The 21,622-nt window shown below is 44.6% G+C and overlaps 1 protein-coding gene across 1 annotated transcript; it reads left to right on the top strand.

The window, feature by feature from the left end:
* The first annotated feature begins 72 nt into the window (after positions 1-72).
* On the top strand, positions 73-16,815 carry FXYD5 (FXYD domain containing ion transport regulator 5). The gene is given in 11 exon segments (XM_045185640.3): positions 73-111; positions 114-206; positions 922-982; positions 2,778-2,858; positions 3,622-3,666; positions 4,962-5,048; positions 6,502-6,597; positions 7,612-7,704; positions 8,708-8,737; positions 8,817-8,891; positions 16,482-16,815. Coding segments are annotated over 11 exon segments (750 nt in total). The 3' UTR covers positions 16,532-16,815.
* Positions 16,816-21,622: the final 4,807 nt, after the last annotated feature.

Raw genomic sequence — 21,622 nt, 5'->3', positions numbered from 1 at the left:
CCAACACCCTTGGCGTCTCCCCACCATCCTGCTCCTACCCGGGGCTCTTGAAGCCAGGAAACCCAAGAGGAAATGACTGAGCCTGTCTGGGTCCCCGCCCACCCGCCCTCCTGCCTGCACTCTCCTGGCCACACCCTCCGCCTGGGCGCAGCTGCGGCAGCTGCCCTCTATCCTCGAGGCTGCCGGCTCGGACCCCCAGCTCCGACGTAAGTCTCTCCTCAGACCCTTCTCCACTCTCTCCCCTCGGCCGAGGGCCCGAGCCCAGGTGGGTAAAGACTGGTTTTAGCAGATCCTCTCTGCCCCCATTCATGCTCATTTCTCCGGCCTGCTCTACCCTACAGCCATCGTGGGCTGTCCTGCTTCTCTCCCTCCTGCCTCACTCTCCCCAGCTCTCCTCTACCCTTCCATGATCACTCCTTCCCAGATCTGCCCAGCATCCAGTTCTATTGTCTCTGCAGTGAGGTCCTGACACCAGTCACTTTTTCCTCTGAGATCAGGAGCACATTACTCACTCTTCCTTTTTCCCTTCCTTGCTGACTCCTCCACTTGGGGACAGCCCCAGAAGGAGGGAGGAGGCCCCAGGATCTATTCCTGTGCCCCATACCCTTCTTGGTGGTCATCAGGGTCAGTCTGGGTGGGGTAAATGCTTCTTTGCCTCAGGGGTGTCCGTGTACAGTGGCTGCTACTGGAAGCCCGGTTTGGTCTGACGTGTCTTGTTTTCTTTGGGGACCTATAGGGGGAAGGGGGGAGTGGCGGTTGGGAACCCTTACTTCTGAGACTCTCTTGTTAGCCCTGGGAAGAGGTCCTTGAAGGCAAAGATACCTGCTCAGGTTGGGGAAGGGGCTGGCAGGATCCCTGAGGGCTGCCCTGGACCTGCCTCACTAACATCATGGCCAACCTCAACTCCTGATCTCCCCGTAGATGTCGCCCTCTGGTCGCCTGTATCTCCTCACCATTGTTGGCTTGATTCTCACTACCAGAGGTAAGGCCTGGCCCTTTTCTCCACCCTGCTGCAGAGCCCCCAGCTCTGCCTGAGTGCACTGGCCTGGGTGCTCAGCCCGGCCCCGACTGAGCTGGTACCAGGAAGTGGGGGTGCTGATGAAGGGGCCAACATTACACCATTTTCGGGCACCTCAGACCTGGGTGGCTGCTTCCAACAAGTCTAGCCAGAATCTGTCCTGCTGAGCAACCTCCATCTCAGTTCTTCCAAAAAGAACTGAGTTTGATTTGGCGGGGAGATTGGTGTCAGTTTTCTACTCAGCAGCCAGGAATCCTGGGCTCCCAGCAGAACAGCTCTCTGGATCCCTGGGTGATGCACAGTTAGGCAAAGGGGGTGAGCCACAGCCAGTTCAAGAGCTGGAGATGTCTCCCCTTTGCTTGGGAAGTGCTCCCTGAAGACAATAGCTATGGTGGCATTGACAGGTGCTTTCTACGGAAGTTGGCCTTGGGTTCAGCTTTACTGTATTATACATATTGCCCTGGCTGTTATACAATGAGGAAACAGGCTCAGCTAAGAGAAGTGCCTGTGCCAGAGGCTAGTGAGTGAAGGGGCTGGAATCCAATCATCCTGCCTGTCCCTGGAACCCAAGCCTACTCTCCCCTGACTGTCCTAGTTCTCTTAGATAAAATGATTTTCATGTATTCCTTCAAGCATTCAACAAGTATTTGTTGATCAGCTACTATGTGCCAGATCTTATTTCATACATTGTGGAAACAGCAATGTATAAACTAGGAGCTCATATTCTATTTCAGAAAGAGAGAAAATAAATAACCCATCAGTAAATTATATAGACTGCTAGATGGTGATACGTGTTATGAAGAAAAATAGAGGAGAGGAATGAGGATTGTTTAAATAGGGTGGTCAGAAAAGACCTCACTAGGAGGTGACATGTGGGCAGACACTTGAAGGGAATGAGGGAATGAGCCAAGCAGATATCTGGGGAAAGAGTGAGTCTGGTGAGCGTAAGGAACAGCAAGCAGGCCACATGGATTGGTTGGGGTGAGCAAGGGGCAGGGTGGGCAAAAGAGAGGTCAGAAAGGTGACATGAGTCTAGATGAAGGGGGGACTTATAAATAGGGTGAGGATTTTGGCTTTTACCAAGTGAAAGGTGCAGTCAGGGGAGGCTCTGAGCCAGCCAGGCCACAATCTGTCTCAGGTGTTCGAAGGCTTCCTCCTCTGCTGTGTCTGGGGAGCAGATTGTAGGGGCAGGACAAGAGCAGGAGTCCAGGGAGGAGATGGCTGTGGTGTCCAGGAGGGAGAGGATGGAGGCTGGGCAAGGGCAAGGCAGTGGCTGTGTCCAGCATTGACTGCATGTTAAGCTGTGGAGGAGACTCTTCCCTCCTCCATCTTATTTTACTCTCTCTACAGTCCTCAGAAGTAGATTCAATTATCCTCACTTTGCAGTTGAGGCAACTGAGGCTTAGAATAGGGTCTTTACTTGCTCTAGGTTGCACAGCAAGGAAGGTGTTGGGAACAGAATTTGAGATCAGGGCCCTGGCTGACTCTAACGCCTGGGCTAAACCATCTCCCATCCCACAAGGATGGGCAGGGAAAGGCAGCTGGAGGAAGGGTGCTGGGGCATTAGTATTTCTTAAAACACTTCCAGCATCATGGATTGAAACCAACAAATCTGATCAATCAAACAGCTGTGTGCTGTTCCACCAGCAGAAGGACCTCTTGAATTACCACCCAAGGTTTCAGAAGGGAGGGCAGGGGTGCAGGTTGATGAGAGGGGGACCAAAGGCTCTTCCCTGGCTTCTCATTCTTGATTTCTCAGGACAGACATTGGAGGAGGCCACATCCATTTCTCTAGCAGGCACAACCACTGTGAACATTCATGCTGTGACTCAAACCCCAGGTGAGGAAAGAGGGACAGGTCTGGTAAGTTCCTGTCATTGCAAATAACAATGGCAACAAAAATCTCAGCTGGACCAAACAAGAAATTTTGAATTTGTGTAACTGAAAGTTGAAGGATAGATCTTCAGGCATGGCTTGATCTAGGTTCTTAGATGATGCTATCAGGAACCTGTTCTCATCTCTTTGTTCTGTTTCCTCTGTGTTGGCTTCATTCTCAGGCAGCTTCTCTTCTTATAGCACCAAGATGGCATCTAGATACCTGGGGCTTTCATCTTACCTGCTAAAAATCTGAAGGAAAGGGAATTTCCCCTTCCTCAATCCAGCAAATGTCCCAGGACTGAGTGTCATTGACCAGGCTCAGGTCACATGCCTACCAGTGAGCTTATGCCCACCAGTGAGTTTATCATTTTGGCCACAGGCACAGAAAACTTATTAGCCAGATTTGGGTCTCATGTTCAACCTCCAGCAGAGCTGGTGCCAGCCCCAATGAACTAAGTAGACCAAGTGTCAGGAAAGGACGGTTCTCCAAAGGAAGTTCTGGGGTTCTTACCAGGGGTAGGTGGATACTGAGAAGAGGAATGGGCATCTGCGGGAGGGCAGGGCCTGAGGCAGGGGAGATGCTAGCATTGCATTTAGGCAATGAGTAATTAACTAATTTCCATTACATCAAACTTGAGTTGCTATGGAAATCCCCTCATACTGCCCACCATTCAAGGAGCTTCTTCATCTCTTCTCTCTCTTCTCTCCCTGCTTCTGGACTTCAGACACAGTTCACCCAGAACTCCAGACATCAACCCTGCAGGCTAGTGGTGAGTGGGGCAGCGGTGCAGGGGCAGGTGGGCCTGGGACCGACATCGTTTCCCCTTTTCCTCTGACACCCTGGGTTTTTGGTTGCCCATTTCAGCTCCCCAGCTCTGAATCCCCTGGTTTAATTTGTGGTGGGAGAGCCAACTCCACTCACTTCTTTAAAAAAAACTTTTGGAATTGTGAAAAACACCATGCATGTAGAAAAGTACAAAAACCATAAATGTACAACTTAGCAAATTATTCTAAGTCGAACCCCTGTATAATCACCACCAGGTTGAGGAATACATCTTTGCACACACCCCACAAATTTCTCACAGGCCAACTCCATGTACTTCTTACTTTAATTTCTTTATTTTTCCTTTTTTGAATTTTCAAATCATTTTTTAACTTTTTCTTATAGTCTAATATAATTCAAAAAGTGCTCCTCAAATCATTAATGTTTAATGATACAGTAATGCATAAACACATTCTCCTCATAAATAATAAAAATGTGGTAGGGAAGACAAAGTCCCTTTGTTCATTCCTCATCTTTGTTCTCTCCCCTATCTCTGGGAGGCTCCCACTGTTAGCAATGGGTCGGGGGTAGTTCCCCAATGAGACTACACTATGTGTGTGTAACCTGGAAAAACTATGCTGACTGGGAGGTGTATTTGTGTGAGCTTAAGGGTATTAAACGATTGTCATTCTGCAACTGGCTTCCTGCCCTGCCCCTCCCCCCATGAAATAATATATGGAAGCTCTCCCACATTCCCATAGAGACATTGATCTTGTATTTTTTCAGTGCTGTGTTCTCCACAGGGTGCCTGTGCACAGTTAATGAAGCTGTGCATATCTTGATGAGCACCCTGGTTGCTTACACCACTTTGGTTCCAAATATTTTACCCTTGATCACTCATTCAATCTTCACACAAACCCTCTGAGGTAGAAGTGATCATTACCCCCACCTTACAGACAGGGACATGGAAGCTCACAGTAACTCGCTCAAGGTGTCACAGCATGTCAGTGACATGGCTGGGATCAGGGTCCAAGAACCTGACTCTGGAGCCCTGCTTTTGCCCACAACACTATGGGGTCAAGGACATGAACACTAACATTTGTTTTCAAAGCTGCACCAATTTGCCCTGCCACCAGCAATATGTGAGTCTCCCACCCCACTCCCACAGTACCACTTGGCTAATGAACATCTTTGAGTTGTGCCAGTGGGATCTGGGGGAGAGGGCCCCTTGCTGTTCTGTGAATCTGTGTGTTGCTGATTCACTTGTTTCTTATCCTCCCCTCCTTCGTCTTCTGACCTCAGTAGAAGTAACAGCATCCCAGATGGAGACGCAGACACAGCACCTGACAGGAGTGGATGTGCTTCTTACTACAGCTCCGGGGACAGAAGGTAGAGCCTAGCAGTAGAACAGCAACATACAAGTTTTGTTTAATTCTCTATCTAGGTCAGCATTCCCCTAAGGATGTTTCTCAGAGCACCCATTTGGGGAATTGTTAATACATCTTCCAAAAAAAATTTTTTTTGGTTTGCAGCCAAAGGTGTTTGCGAAACTCTAAGATAAAGTTAGACACGTTTCCTTCTGGTGAGATTTATCAGAATCTTAATAAAGTTTATTTGCAGCAAGTGTCCCCAAGAGGGGAATCTAGTTTATAACAGTTTCCAAACCTGATAGACTCAGGACCTTCTCTTGTTCAGATTCCTTCATGGAGCTGGTACCTAGAAATGTGGCTGAGGATGTTTCCGTTGTGTATGTCTTCATGTTAGAGCAGGAGCTTTTTAATTGCAAAATACAGAAAACCCAACTTAAAACAAAGGCTTATTGGTTGTATATGTTCTGTAAAGTCCAGAGGTACCAATTTCAGGCATCGCTGGATCAAGGAGCTCACGTCATCGTGACAGACTTGCTCCTTCTCCCTGTGGTCTTCATTCTCAAGTGGCTTTTCCCCTCTTGGTGGCAAAGATGGTTCTGGAGTTCTAAGTTTAGCTCACAAACTCATCAGCTAGAGCCACATCTCTTTCTCATCATCTGTAGCCCCAGGTATAGCATTGACTTTCATTGGCCCAGCTGGGGTCACATGCCCATGTCTGACAAATGGCAACTTGGGAAAGTGACTGCTCTGATTGGTGAAGCCTGAGTCTTGTCCCCCCACCCTGAAGCTGGAAAACCTCTCAGCCCTGTCTGAACTTCACACACTAAGAGTCAGTCAGGGAAGAGGTGGTTTTCCTTAAGACCAGTGAGTAGATAATGTTGTCAAAGGGGGTTGAACCTAGATGAAGGTGGCTTCTAATGTCTGTGTGATGCTCTGTATTTGAGGAGCAGCCCCTGCTGGAAAGTGCTGCAGTTTGAGCCACTCCTAGGCTGAGATACATCCACAGTGTGCAGTTTGGGCACTGTGTAAGAGCACCACCTCTAAGGTCATGCCATTCCCCATGGCAATTTTTATAATTGTTACAATTTTCCAGTGATTGCAGTAAAATACCTCATTCTGACAGAATCTGTCTATTAAAACAATTTTGTGAAAGATGGAAATAAAGGGTCCTGGGGACTTCCCCAAGTGGGGGTAGGGGTGAGCAACTCTGTTCACAATTCCCAATTGAGAAAACATCTTCACATCTCTGATTCACTTGCTCCAAGTCCTTGCTGATCTGACTTACTATGTGTTGTTCCATACTCTTGGTTGTATGTGACAGAAATTCATTTGGGCTGGCGGGTCATGGAGCCAAATTGTAAAAGCATTGCTCAGCCTCAGGGTGGACCAGAGCCTGAGCACAAAAGCCCCCAACACCTCTCTCCTTCCATCTTTCTTTCTCTTATGCTGGATCTTGTCTTCCACCTTGTGAGGAAATGGCTCCTATCATCTGCTGGCTAGAGCTTCCCAAGATTCACCTAGCTTCCGCTCAGAATCCCTGCTTGGAACTTGCAAGGTCCCAGGGAAAGGTGAGACTGGGTCACATGCTTCCTCTTGTGGCCTGGGTTACAGTAGGAGAACAAGATAGACTAGGGAAGCTGGAGCTGTACCCACAGCTCCCTGTCCCCTACCAACTTAAGAAAGGCGAAGCTGTTCCCAAAAGAATGGAGGAGTGAATGCCAAGTAGATAATAACAGCCAACATTAGCTGAGAGTTTGCTTGGTGCTGGACACTGTGCTAAGCTTTCATGTATTCACTCAATGCTCACAACTACCCTATGTGGTGGGAACTATCTTAACCCCATTTTACAGGGAAGGAGCTGAGGCCTAAAAGGTTACTCTGCTGGCCCTAGCCCACAGCCCCAGGGGGCAGAACTAGAATTTGAGCCCAGTCTCTTCAGTGCCAGGGTGCCTGAGCACCACACACTGCCCAGTCTATCCTTTACATTTTCTGTAATCCTGCCTCTGTTTCTGCTATGGATCTTGCCTACCTCTGGGCAAGGCTTTCCTGAACATGTCAGAATCCTTGGCTAATGGTTCATGTTTTGGAAGTGAGGTGCTGAGATTGGCTATCAGCCACTTCACTGAGGGTGCTTCTCAGTGCCAGAAGGGCAGGTCGTGGGGGGCATTGATTTTTTTTTTAGAGAGAGGAACCCTCTGGTATTTTTGGCCTGGGAGCAGAGGTGATATTCAAAATGTTTTATAACAAGTGCCTCTATGCTCTGTAACTGGACCAAGGTCCTGGAGGCGCCCAGCCTGGCTATGACAGATGTCATCCTTTATTTCCTGAACTATGGGTCAGTCCACAGGGTTCTAGGAGAGGAGTCAGGAGGTTGAGGCAACTGGTTTTAACCAAGGTGTGTGAGCTTATTTCAATATATCCATTCCTGCCATTCCTTACTGGTTTCAGGGTTTAGAGTGGGGGATACCTGTTCCTGCTCACTGAATGTGTAGATGTGAGAGAGGGGTTTCTCACAAATACAGACCTTAACTGATGCCCCTTGTTTCCCTCCATGGCTCACTGCTGCCCTCCACCATATCTAGCCACTTTCCCTGCTGATCCCACTAAAGGCACTACGCCCTCCAAGCAGTCTCCAGACCAGGACTTCATGACAGACCCTGTCCTGAGCACAACTGGTCAGTAACTCCCCAGATTGGAAACAAGCTATTTCTTGTTCACTGTGTGTTTCTAGCACCTGGAATACTGCCCAGCACAGAATAGTCTTCAATAAACATATGTTGGCTGAATACATAACTTCAAGGCTGGCAGAGGGTGGACACTCTGCAGAGGGTAGACATGCAATAAATATCTGAATGGATGAATGAATACATAAATGAATGCTGCATGCAAACCACTCCAAAACTCAATAACTCAAAATGAGAACCATTTGTTTAGTTCTTGAGGGCTAAACTTGAGACTGCAATTTGGAAGTCTGGGCTCAGCTGGGTGGTCCTTCTGCTCTCTTCTGGAGTTGTGCATCTGAGATCACCTTGGGGGTCAACGAGGAGCTGTTTTTAGAGGCACCATAATTCTTCCCCTTGTGGTTCTATATTCCACTTCCTGACCAGCCAACCCCAATGAACAGGTGGAAATTATATACCCCTGTGTCACATTCATTCATTCATTCATTCATTCATTAAATAGGTATTTATTGAGCATCCACCTATGTGCCAGGCCCACAGCAGTGAATGAGACAGCAAAAATATCTGTCCTCATGGAGCAGACATTCCAGTGCAGGGAGAGAAACAATAAATAATAACCATGTTGATTATATGTCATGTGGTTTTAAAGTTCTATCAAGAAAAATATAACGGGGTTGAGCTCAGAGAGTGACCGGGCACTATTTTTGTAAAGGGCCAGGAAGACCTCTCTGAGGAGGAGTTGAAGGGGAAGCCATGAAGATATCTGGGGAAGGGCTCTGGGCAGAGGAAGCAGCCAGTGCCAAGGCCCTGGGCTGGGAGTGGCCTGGCAGGTCACAGGTGATTGAGCCAGATTGTGTGCCACATGAGGACTTTGGGTTTTCTTCTAAGTGCAGCAATGCTGAAACACAGCTGTCCCTTCTCCCTGACCCTGTCATTCACTGATTCACTCCACAAACCTTTGCTGAACTTTGACTTGCTCCCTGTCTGTCTCCTGTAGGTTCAAGTGAGGATGACCCCTTCTCCTATGGTAAGTTACCCATGGAGGATGCAGGGGGAGGAAAGGGTGAAGGCCTTCTCACCATACCTCTCCACTTTTCTCTTTGCAGACGAGGTCACTCTCCGGAAACAGGGGCTGTTGGTTGCAGCTGTGCTGTTCATCACAGGCATTGTCATCCTCACCAGTGAGAATGGGCATTGGGCAGGAGGGGCACCAAGATTGGGAGGGAGGAAGCCTTGGCATACACTCTGACCTAGGGTGGGGGGATAGCTTCATGAAGGCCCCTGTGTAAGGTGATTTTAAATGAGGCATATCCCTTAGTTTCATAGCATACAAACTACCACAGAATTCAGTGGCTGGAAATGGCAACCATTTACCTAGCTCTCAATTCTGCAGTTTGGAAATATAGGCTGGGTTCAGCTGGGTGGTTCTTCTGGTCACAGCTGGATTTATTCACACATCTGAGGTCAGCTGCCAGTCAGGTGCTTTAGTTCTTCACCTCATTGGCCTGGGCTTGTTCACATGGTGGCAGCAGGATAACAGGATGGTGCAGCCTCCAGGACTAGTGGCAGTGGAGAGCTGTGATCACACCTGCCTGAAGGTGTGAGGGGAGTCAATGGCTGTGTTGGGACATGGTGAAAGATGGAACCATCGGAGAGGTTTGCAGCCACTGTGTCATTGTAACCCAGCCAAGAGGACGCAGGGTGGAGGGGACTGAACAGGTAATAAACCTCTCTCCCGTCCTGTCCTCCTCTCTCCTGCTGGTGCCTCCTAGCCAATGCTCAAGTAGAGGACAAGGGGCTGGGACGGTAGCATCTCAGGTCAGCCTCCCAAGGCCCACCAGCACATTGGGAAGGGAGCAGAGGGAGACTCACAAGCAGAGAAACTAATTTTTTAAAAAGTTTTTAAAATGCTGCACGCTAAATAAAACACAGAGGCCCCCAGTTTGCAAGCTCTCAGTTAAGCTATGTAACCTATACCAAGTTTCAATACCTCTCTTGTCCAACTTCCCTACCAGGAAAATGGGCACAGCCACATCTTTTCAGTCCTAAGGTAGGAAGCAGAATACTGACAATAATAAAAAGAGATTGTTAATACGAGCTTGAACCTCACTGAATCAAGGGTCAAGCAACACGTATTTACTGATCCTAACTTTGTGTCTGGCCCTACTCTCTCCCCTGTAGGAAGAGTGAGGCTGAGGGGTTTGTTCAAGGTCACATAGCACATTAAGAATCAGGAAAGGACTGGAGTCAGGTCTATGTGAGGACAGAGCCTGAATGTTAGTTCTGGGGCCATAAATTGTTCCACAGACAAATATTTGTGGGCACCTACTCTGTGCCCAAACTGCCATGATGCTGGTCCCACCCTCAGGGAGCTCACATCTCAAAGGGGGATGACAACAAACAGGTAAATGCACTAATGAGCAGAGTGGATACAGAGAGAGATAATAAAGTAACCATGAGGAAAATAAAGCCGCATGACATGACTGAGAGGGACAGGGAGAGGTGCTTCCTCTAAAGAGGTAAAATCAGAACTGATTCCTGAGGATGAGAAAGATGATTTAAAAAAAACAAACAGGTAGAGGGAGGAGCCCTAGATGCAGTATTGAGCTGAGCATATGGCAATAACTATGGAAAGAGGCCAGGAGGGGCCAGGAGTCAGGGAAACAAGGATGGTTACCAAGAGTACCCTTCGTCTTCTAAAATCCCCTCTCATTCACTATAGTCCAGTCTCCTGGTCTCCCTGCCCACCTGTCCCTTCCTACTTCAGGGCCTTTGCAGTGACTGTTTACTCTGCTTGGAATACCCTTCCTCCAGATGTCCAAGTGGCCCCCCTCTCACCTCTTCCAGGTCTTCTGCCTCGTTCTTGTTTGTTCTTTTTTTTTTTTTTTCTTCCTTTTTTTTTTTAATTGTTATTCAATTACAGTTGTATGCCTTTTCTCCCCATCCCTCCACCCCACCCCAGCTGAACCCACCTCCCTCCCCCCTCTCCACCCTCCCCCTTGGTTTTGTCCATGTGTCCTTTATAGTATTTCCTGTAATCCCCTCTACCCACTGTCCCCGCCCCCACCCCCCCACCCCCGCCCTGGCTATTGTTAGATTGTTCTTAACTTCAATGTCTCTGGTTATATTTTGTTTGCTTTTTTCTTCTATTGCTTATGTTCCAGTTAAAGGTGAGATCATATGGTATTTGTCCCTCACTTCCTGGCTTATTTCACTTAGCATAATGCTCTCCAGTTTCATCCATGCTGTTGCAAAGGGTATAAGCTCCTTCTTTCTCTCTGCTGCGTAGAATTCCATTGTGTAAATATACCATAGTTTTTGGATCCACTCATTTGCTGATGGGCACTTCGGTTGCTGCCAGTACTTGGCTATTGTAAATTGTGCTGCTATGAACATTGGGGTGCACAGATTCTTTTGGATTGGTGTTTCAGTGTTCTTAGGGTATAATCCCAGCAGCGGAATTACTGGGTCAAAGGGCAGTTCCATTTTTAGTTTTCTGAGGAAATTCCATATTGTTTTCCACAGTGGCCTCACCAGTCTGCATTCCTACCAACAGTGCACTAGGGTTCCCTTTTCTCCACATCCTCTCCAACATTTATTTGTGGATTTGTTTATGTTGGCCATTCTGACTGGTGTGAGATGATACCTCATTGTGGTTTTAATTTGCATCTCTCTGATGGCTAGTGATGCTGAGCATCTTTTCATGTCTCTGGGCCCTCTGTATGTCTTCCTTGGAGAAGTGTCTGTTCAAGTCCTTTGCCCATTTTTTAATTGGGTTGTTTGTCTTCCTGGAGTGGAGTCCTGTGAGTTCTTTATATATTTTGGAGATCAGGCCCTTGTCTGAGGTATCATTGGCAAATATGTTTTCCCATACTGTTGGTTCTCTTTGTAATTTGGTGCTGTTTTCTTTAGCCATGCGAAAGCTTTTTATTTTGATGAGGTCCCATTTGTTTATTCTTTCCTTTATGTCCCTTGCTTTAGGGGATGTGTGTGTGAGCATGTTGCTGCGTGGAATGTCTGCGATTTTCCTGCCAATGTTTTCCTCAAGGACTTTTATGGTGTTACGGCTTATATTTAAGTCTTTTATCCATCTTGAGTTTATTTTCGTGTATGGCGTAAGTTGGTGATCGAGTTTCATTTTTTTGCACGTAGCTGTCCAGATCTCCCAACACCATCTGTTGAAGAGGCTGTTTTTGCTCCATTTTATGCTCCTGCCTCCTTTGTCAAATATTAATTGATTGTATAGATTTGAGTTTATTTCTGGGCTCTCTATTCTGTTCCATTGGTCTATGTGCCTGTTTTTATGCCAGTGCCAGGCTGTTTTGATTACAGTGGCCTTGTAATACAGTTTGATATCAGGTATTGTGATCCCTCCTGCTTTGTTCTTCTTTCTCAAAATTGCTGCTGCTATTCGAGGTCGTTTATGGTTCCATATGAATTTCTGCAGTGTTTGTTCTATATCTGTGAAATATGTCATGGGTACTCTAATAGGGATTGCATTGAATCTATAAATTGCTTTGGGTAGTATGGCCATTTTGATGATGTTAATTCTTCCAATCCATGAACATGGTACATGCTTCCATTTGTTTGTATCTTCCTTAATTTCTTTCTTCAGTGTTGTGTAGTTTTCTGAGTACAGGTCTTTTACCTCCTTGGTTAGGTTTATTCCTAGGTACTTTATTTTTCTTGTTGCTATATCGAATGGGATTTTTTTCCTGATTTCTGTTTCTGCAGTTTCGTTGTTGGTGTACAGGAATGCCTTTGATTTCTGGGTATTGACTCTGTATCCAGCTATTTTGCCAAATTCATTTATTAGGTCGAGTAGTTTTTGAGTGGAGTCTATAGGGTTTTCCATGTACACTATCATGTCGTCTGCAAACAGTGACAGTTTCATTTCCTCCTTTCCAATTTGGATGCCTTTTATTTCTTTTTCTTGTCTGATTGCTGTGGCTAGGACTTCCAATACTATGTTGAATAGGAGTGGTGAGAGAGGGCATCCTTGTCTAGTTCCTGATCTTAGTGGGAAAGCTCTAAGTTTTTGTCCATTGAGTATGATGTTGGCTGTAGGTCTCTCATATATGGCCTTAATTATGTTGAGGACTGCTCCCTTTATTCCCACTTTGCTGAGTGTTTTTATCAGAAATGGGTGCTGTATCTTATCGAACGCTTTTTCCGCATCTATTGATATGATCATGTGATTTTTGTCTTTGCTGTTGTTGATGTGATGTATTATGTTTATTGATTTGTGAATATTGTACCATCCTTGCATCCCTGGGATGAATCCCACTTGGTCATAGTGGATGATCTTTTTAATATATTGCTGGATGCGGTTTGCTAATATTTTGTTGAGAATTTTAGCGTCTATGTTCATCAGTGATATTGGCCTGAAGTTTTCTTTCTTCGTTGTGTCTTTATCTGGTTTTGGGATTAGGATGATGTTGGCTTCATAAAAAGAGTTTTGGAGTCTTCCATCAGTTTGGATATTTTCGAATAGTCTGTGAAGGATAGGGGTTAGTTCTTCCTTAAAAGCTTTGTAGAAATCTCCTGTGAAACCATCTGGTCCAGCGCTTTTATGTGATGGGAGTTTCTTGATGACTGCTTCAATTTCCTTTGCTGATATTGGTCTGTTCAGGTTTTCTGCTTCTTCTTCAGTCGGTTTTGGAAGATTATATTTATCTAGAAATGTGTCCATTTCATCTAGGTTTTCAAATTTCTTAGCATACAGGTCTTCATAGTAATTTCTTACGATCCTTTGTATTTCTGTGGTATCAGTTGTAATCTCTCCACTTTCATTTCTAATTCTGTTTATTTGGATCCTCTCTCTTTTCTTCTTGATAAGCCTACTTAAAGGCTTGTCGATTTTGTTTATCTTTTCAGAGAACCAGCTCCTGGATTCATTGATCCTTACAATTGTGCTTTTAGTCTCTATGCCATTTAGTTCTGCTCTGATCTTGGTTATTTCCTTCCTTCTGCCTGCTCTGGGCTGTCTTTGTTGTTGTTCCTCCAGTTCTTGTAGGCGTAGGGTTAGGTTGTTTGTTTGAACTGTTTCTAACTTCTTAAGGTAGGCCTGTATTGCTATGAACTTCCCTCTCAGGACTGCCTTTGCTGTGTCCCATAGGTTTTGGGTTGTTGTGAGTTCATTTTCATTTGTTTCCAGGAACTTTTTGATTTCTTCCCTAATCTCGTTCTTGACCCCTTCATTGTTTAATAGCATGCTATTCAGTCTCCATGATTTTGAGTGTTTTGGGTTTTTACCCTTGGGGTTGGTTTCTAGTTTCAGACCCTTGTGGTCAGAGAAGATGCTTGATATGATTTCAATTTTCTTGAATTTGTTGAGGCTTGCTTTGTGTCCTATCATGTGGTCTATCTTTGAAAAAGTTCCATGGACACTTGAAAAGAATTTGTATTTTGCTTCTTTGGGATGAAAAGCTCTGTATATATCAGTTAAGTCCATTTCCTCTAGGGTATTGTTAAGTGACACAATATCTTTGTTGATCTTTTGTTTGGAAGACCTGTCCATTTTTGATAGTGGGGTGTTAAAATCCCCTACTATAATTGTGTTGCTGTCAATATCTTTCTTGAAATCCTCCAAGATTTTCTTTATGTATTTGGGTGCTCCTATGTTGGGTGCATATATATTTATAATGTTTATGTCTTCTTGGTGGATTCTTCTTTTGAGTATTATGAAGTGACCTTCTGGGTCTCTCTTTATGGCCCTTCTTTGGAAGTCTATTTTGTCTGATATGAGTATTGCTACCCCTGCTTTTTTTTCCTGTCCGTTTGCTTGGAAAATTTGTTTCCAGCCCTTCACTTTCAGTCTGTGTAAGTCTTTTGTCCTGAGATGGGTTTCTTGTAGGCAGCATATGTGTGGGTCATGTTTTCTTATCCATTCAGCTGTTCTATGTCTTTTGATTGGAGCATTTAATCCATTTACGTTTAAGGTTATTATCGATAGGTAGTTATTCATTGCCATTATTTCCTACCTGTGTTCCTCTGTCTTTCTCTTTTCCTTCCTTTCCTTAAAGCAGTCCCTTTAGCATCTCTTGCAGAGCTGGTTTGGTGGAGCTGTATTCTTTTAGACTTCTTTTGTCTGGGAAACTCTTTATTTGGTCTTCTATCTTGATTGAGAGCCTTGCTGGGTAAAGTAGTCTTGGTTGCAGGCCTCTGGTTCTCATTACTTGGAATATTTTTTGCCATTCTCTTCTGGCTTGGAGCGTTTCCATTGAGAAGTCAGTTGCTAACCCTATTGGGGCTCCCTTGTATGTTACTTCCTTTTTCTCCCTTGCTGCCTTTAAGATCCTCTCTTTGTCTTGGAAATTTGCCATTTTAATTATGATGTGTCTTGCAGTGGGTCTCTTTGGGTTCCTCTTGTTTGGGACTCTCTGTGATTCCTGGATTTGGGTGACTTTTTCTCTCCTCAGATTAGGGAAATTTTCCATCATTACTTTTTCAAACAGGTTTTCTATCCCTTGCTCTTCTTCTTCTCCTTCTGGTATTCCTATTATACGGATATTGTTACGTTTCATGTTGTCCTGCATTTCCCTTAACCCCTCTTCATTCTTTCTGAGCCTCTTTTCTTTTTCTTGCTCCTTCTGGGTGTTTTTTTCTACTTTATCCTCCAGCTTGCTGATCCGATCCTCTGCTTCATCAAGTCTGCTTTTAATTCCTTCTACTGTGTTCTTCAATTCAGAAATTGTATTCTTCATTTCCTCTTGGCTCTTGTTGATAGTTTCTATTTCCTTTTTCATGTTGATATAGTTTGCAGTGAGTTCATTGTAGTTTCCTTGTAGTTTCTGGTAGTTCTCTTTGAGCTCAGAGAGCTCCGTGAGCTTCCTGATAACCATTGCTTTGAACTCAGTATCTGATAGTTGACTTGCCTCTTTTTCGGTTAGTATTCTTTCTGAGACTTCCTCCTTTCCTTTCATTTGGGAATTGTTTCTTTGTCTTCCCATTGTTTGTGAGGCTCTTCTTGTTGGCCTCTGCTTCTTAAATTGCTCTGTTCTGACTCCCTGGGTTTATGATATGAACTTCTATGGTAGAATGCCAGTGGGATTCGGTGGTGCTGTCTCCTTACTCTCCTGTGCTCACTGGTCTTGAGCTGACGTTTATGTGTTTAACACGGTCTAACTCTAGTCTTTTCAGCACTCCAGGTTTTGTTGTCTCACCGTCAGATCTTTCAATGTCCTCTATCTTTGGTCTCTGATCTTCGTATATGCTGGAATACTGTTGGCTGTTTGCTCTGCTGCTCAGATCAGCTAGGTATTTCCCTGGCGTTGAGGGGAAGTGGATTCCGCTCCCACCTATGTTGCCACCATCTTCCCACCACCATTGTTTGTTCTTCATAGTGCTCACCACCACCTGACTTACGACCGTCCATACAGTTGACTTAGTTACTTATCTCATTGCTAGCCTCCCCTACTAGAAAGTCAGCTCTACTAGAACAAGACTTTTAGTAACTGTTGTTCTTGGCTGTGTCTGCAGTACCTAGACTAGTGTCTGGCACACGGTAGGTGCACAATAAACATTTGTGGTACAAATACATAACACACAAATAAGGAATGTTTCCAAAGTGCTCCTCTGTGTGTGGGGGAAGATCCTCCCATGGGTCCTGCACTGGCTCTACTTCTATCTGCTTCTTGTCCCTTGCTCAGAGTTGGCTGGTGCTCTCTGAGCAGCAAAGTTGATAGACCTTGTCCTCCAGCATCCAGAGTACACACACACAGAAATCAATATCTTCCAGTTCATGATGGGATCATTTCCTTCATCCACAGGTGGAAAGTGTAGGCAGTTGCCCCGATTATGCAGGAATCATAACAGGTGAACCCATCAGAAGTGGGGGCCAATGACCTGATGGGCACCAGAGACCAAGCCACCAGCAGCTCACCATGCCCACCTCCTCCCTTCCCTCCCAGAACCTACTGAATACTCACTAAAGCCCAGCCTGAGAGGGAAGACACAGGTGGAGCCAAAGCCAGGGCTGATGGCCTGAGTCCCCTACCTTCCCAACTCTGCCTGCCCCGAAGGCTGCATAGCTCCCCAGGCACTGACCTACCATGTTGACCACTCTGTTCAGCAAATAAGTAAAGCACTGTAATCTTTGTCTCATGATCTGTGATCATTCATGACTGAGGGTGGAAGAAAATGGCAGAGGCTGGGGAGAGGCTCCTGGAGAACTGAAGTGAGAGGGTCACACACTCAAAAACCAAGGCAAAAAAATATAGTGAATGCAGCCAGCCTGGGGTGAAACGGGAGGGATTGGGGGAAGGGCTGCAAGGACCTTGGTCAGTGCTGGATTTTGCCTATGGCAACTTGAGGCACCTGTTGCCATAGACACAGAGCCTGGTGTCCAATGTCAGCTCACCCCTAACATTGATTGGGCTGTAAAGCACAAGGCAGGTCCCGCATCCATAGTGGACCCCTTTTCTTGACACCCCAAATCCCTCCAGTATGCACACACATGAGTTTATCTGCACCCAGCCTTTATCCACACCACTAACTCACTAATTAGGCTACCTCTTGATTTAAGAGAATGCCTGCCCACCAAGAAGACCACCTGGCCCTGGAGTGGGTTCAGAGCAGTTTGGGTGGGGGATCCTGGGTCCCAGTTTCCCAGAGCACAGTTAAGAAAAGCACAGGCTTCAGTGGGCACTTCTTGAAGACTCTTGGGTTCTGCAGCTTGTGAGGAGGGGCTCAACCAGAAGAGGCCAGAGCGGGCCCTCTGAAGCACAGGGCTTGGAGCAGAGGCCTCTACCCAAGCTAAAGAGTCATCATGCCAAAGTAAAGAGACAAGGTCCTGTTCACAGGTGCTTGTGTAACAATATTTCACAAACTTCAGGTCACAGCCTATTCATGGATTACAAAATCAATTTAGTGGACTATGAGTAACATCAGAAAAAGAAAAAGACAAGTAATAAGTACAAAAGAAAATATCAGTGTATCAAACAGTATAAATATATACATATATTTCCTCCTCTCAATTTTTCACCAGAATTTCATTCTACCTGTATTATTATTATTATTATTATTATTATTAACTTTTATTTTAAGAAATCAACTCCCTTATTAACAAATAAATTTATTTTAAAAGACATTATCATGTATAGAAAAACCCACACTGCTTCCTATAAATAAAAGATACCAGAAAGATGAATCCAATGAAAACAAATACATTTATTGTATGTGGTATATATTTTAAATATGTGGAATATATTCTGTATTATATATACATAAATTATGAATAATAGATATACTATATACATGATATATATTGTATGTGATACACATATGCATGTAGGGAGAATACTAAAAATATTTTTGATTGGCACCCACCACCTACTAATCAGAACAGATGCCTAAATAATCAGGAGGGGTTTTCTTTCTTATGTATATGATAGTGTATATTACATATACACACACATATATAAGGTCAATTCAGTTTTTAACTTAAATACATTTATTTTAAAAGTTACAATCATATGGAAAACCAGTACTGCTTGATATAAATAGAAGATAGCCATTAAGATAAACCCAATAAGCCCTGGCTGGTGTGGCTCAGTGCATTGAGCGCCGGCCTGCAAACCAAAGGTTCGCCGGTTTGATTCCCAGTCAGGGCACAGGCCTGGTTTGTGGGCCAGGTCTCCAGTGGCGGGCACATGACAGGCAGCCACATATTGATGTTTCTCTCCCACCCTCTCTCCCTCCCTTCCCCTCTCTCTAAAAATAAATAAAATCTTTAAAGAAAAAAGATAAACCCAATAAAAATAAATAAAATCTTTAAAGAAAAAAGATAAACCCAATAAAAATAAACAAGAAAAAGGATTAATTGCATTCTAGCTGGAAACCAAGTTGTTGGCCCAGGGCTCTGAGTGGGAGACCAGAGTCTGCCTGCTCTGTTGGAGGAGACCAGCAATTGTCTGCCCAAAGACATTGCAGGCCTTGGAAGGCCCAAGACCACTCTCACTTGTGCCACCAACTGCGAGTTTGTCTCCAAGGCCACCCTGATGTTCAATAATTCACTGGAAGTACTCAGAATGCATGGAAAGCCATTATATTCAGGTTAGAGTTTATTACAGTGAAAAGAACCAGACTAGAATTAGCCAAGAAAAAAGACATGTGGGCAGAGTCCAGGAAAGTACCAACACAATTGTCTTTTCCCAGTGGACCCGTGGACAGTGCTACCTCTGGCAACAATGTGTAACATGCATGAATACTGCCAACTACAGAAGCTTCTGCAAGCCATGGTGCCCAGACCTTTTACAGGAGCTCAGTCACAAAGACATCACTGATCACTCACATGGTCACCTTAGTTTTCAGCCTCTTTGGAGACTGAGCTGGTACCTGTGGCCCAAAGACCCCACCATCTGTCCCATGGTTAGAAACTATTTGGAGGGTGCCCAAGGCCCCCAGGTAAAGAAAGACACTCTTCAGAGACAGGATATTCCAGGGTCTTACCTTTCAGGAGCTAAGGGCAAAAGCCAGACCTTTTTTGGGGTAAGGTTAATTTTTACTACACAGAGCCCCCATACCTCATGTCATTTGACCGATTAAAAGACATTCAAAAGTGATATGTTCTCTTATGATGGGATTCAGTGTGAGGCAGTATTATTTGGGGCCCAAAACTATCTCATGTGCCACCACTGCAGCACAGCCTGGACTAAAGGATTTACCAGCTCAGGAGAATACCTGGCCTCCTCCAGGGTAGGGGAAGGGCAATGCTGACCCACTGCACGGGTCATTGGTGGATTGGCACTCTGCTTCCATTCAGCCCTCACCCTATCTCCTGTGGGGTGGGGGTGAAAACGCTAATCCTATGTTTCTGTGATGCCCCTAAGATGGGGTTCTGGATGCAGATTCAGCCCCGCTAAGTAGAGATCCCTCTATGAAATTTAGAAGGCCAAAAGAGAATATCTTTCTGCCTAATTGGCTATTTTCTGCTTGTGAGTATATTTACGGAGGTGATGAGGTTTTTTGTCACACCATTGCAGTGTCCAGTCACTAACCTGTGAGCATTAAGAGGCAGTTATGCACACAGACTCACAAAGAACATCTAAATGGCCAATAAACACATGAAAAGATGCTCAATATCTTTAGTCATCAATAAAAAGTAAATAAAAACCAGAACGAGACTCTACCACACACATAGAATTGCTAAAATTAAAAAGACTAACAATACCAAGTGTTGAAGAGGATATGGAGCAAGTGGAATTTTCATTGCTGTAATTTGGCACAATCACTTTAGAAAACTATCAGTTTCTTTACAAGGTAAATGTACACTTAACATATGACCCAGCAATTTAACTCATAATCAGATGTCCACACAAAGCCTTGTACATGAATGTTTGTAGCAGCAATATTTATAAAAACAAAAAAACTGAGTGCAACCCTAAAAGTTCATCAGCATAGGTGAGTGGATACCAACTGTGGCATATGCATGTGGTAGAATGCTGCTCAGCAATAACAAGGAGGAACTACTGATGCACACAGCACATAAATGAATCTCAAAAGCTTTATCTTGAATAAAAGGAGCCAGATACAAAAGAGGTCAGACTGTATAATTTCACCTGTATGAAGCTCTGGAATAAGCAAAACTAACTGATGGTGGTAGAGGTAAGATAATAACAGTGGCCTCTACTATTATACTCTCTCTGCTGTGGGGGTGGGGGTTGACTGAGAAGGTGCATGAGGGAACATCCTTGAAAGATTGAAATGTTGTGGATCCTGACAGTGGTACAGATTACAGGAATGTATATATTGCTCAGAGCTTACTGAAGTATACACTTAAGAGCTGTGTACTTTGTAAATAAGGCTACAGTGAACATAGGGATGCATATATTCTTTTGAATTAACATTTTGGGTTTCTTCAGATATATTTTCAGAAGTGGAATACCTGGGTCATAAGGCAGTCCTATTTTTAATTTTTTGAGGTATTATAGAATTGTACACCTGAAACCTACATAATTTTATTAACCAATTCATCCCAATAAATTCAATAAAAAGGAAAAAAAGATCTGTGTACTTTACTACATGTTAGGTATACTTCAATACAAAACACAACAAAATTGAAAACAAAAAAGCAGTTATGTCCTGCTTGGTAAAGACTGTCTGGTCCTGGATCATAGACACAGCAACAGGATTCTGAAGGTGCCATGCACAATGGGTCCTCCCAATTAGGGTGGAGGGAGAAGCTCCTTAGATGGATCAGTTTTGTCATTGTGAAATAATAGAAAATATATATGTTGGTTTTTGTTTCCAGTTCCTGGCACGCAGCTTCTAAAGCCCTCATAATTTCCTAAGTCATAAGAGCACCAGGAGCATTTTCTGTTCCAATATTTGGTCTTTGACCCTAGTTCCTGATGCAGAGCTCTTAAATCCTTCAGAATTTCCTGGGTGATAGCAGTATCATTTGTTCTGATGAGGTGATGCTTAGTGGGCTCCCAGATGGGGGCTGGTCACCAGGAAGTCCAAAGCTTAAAACTTTCAGCCCCATTCTCTATCATCTAGTAAGGAGAAGGGGGCTGGAAATTGAGTTAATGATCAATCATGTCTACATGATGAAGCCTCCATAACCCCAATAGTATGGGGTCCAGAGAACTTCCAGGTTGGTGAATACTTCAATGTACTGGGAGGGCGGCATACCAGAACTCCATGGGACAGATGCTCCTGTGCTTAGGACCCTTCTAGACCTCAGCCTATGTATCTCTTTGTCTTACTGCTTATCTGTAGCTTTTATCATATTTGTTATTATATAATAAGCTGGTAAATGTAAGTGTTTTCCTGATTCTGTGAGTTTTCCCAGCAAATAGTAAAATCCAAGGTGAGGGGAGTCATGGAAACCCTTAATTGGTAGCCAAGTTGGACAGAAGTTGTGGGTAATCTGAGGATCTAGTAGCAATTGGCATCTGAATTGGTAGGG

This window comes from Desmodus rotundus, chromosome 12 (assembly GCF_022682495.2).
Source record: "Desmodus rotundus isolate HL8 chromosome 12, HLdesRot8A.1, whole genome shotgun sequence".
NCBI classification, from domain to species: Eukaryota; Metazoa; Chordata; class Mammalia; order Chiroptera; family Phyllostomidae; genus Desmodus; species Desmodus rotundus.
The sequence above is the reverse complement of the archived record's forward strand: the minus strand, read 5'-3'. Positions and strand labels throughout refer to the sequence as shown.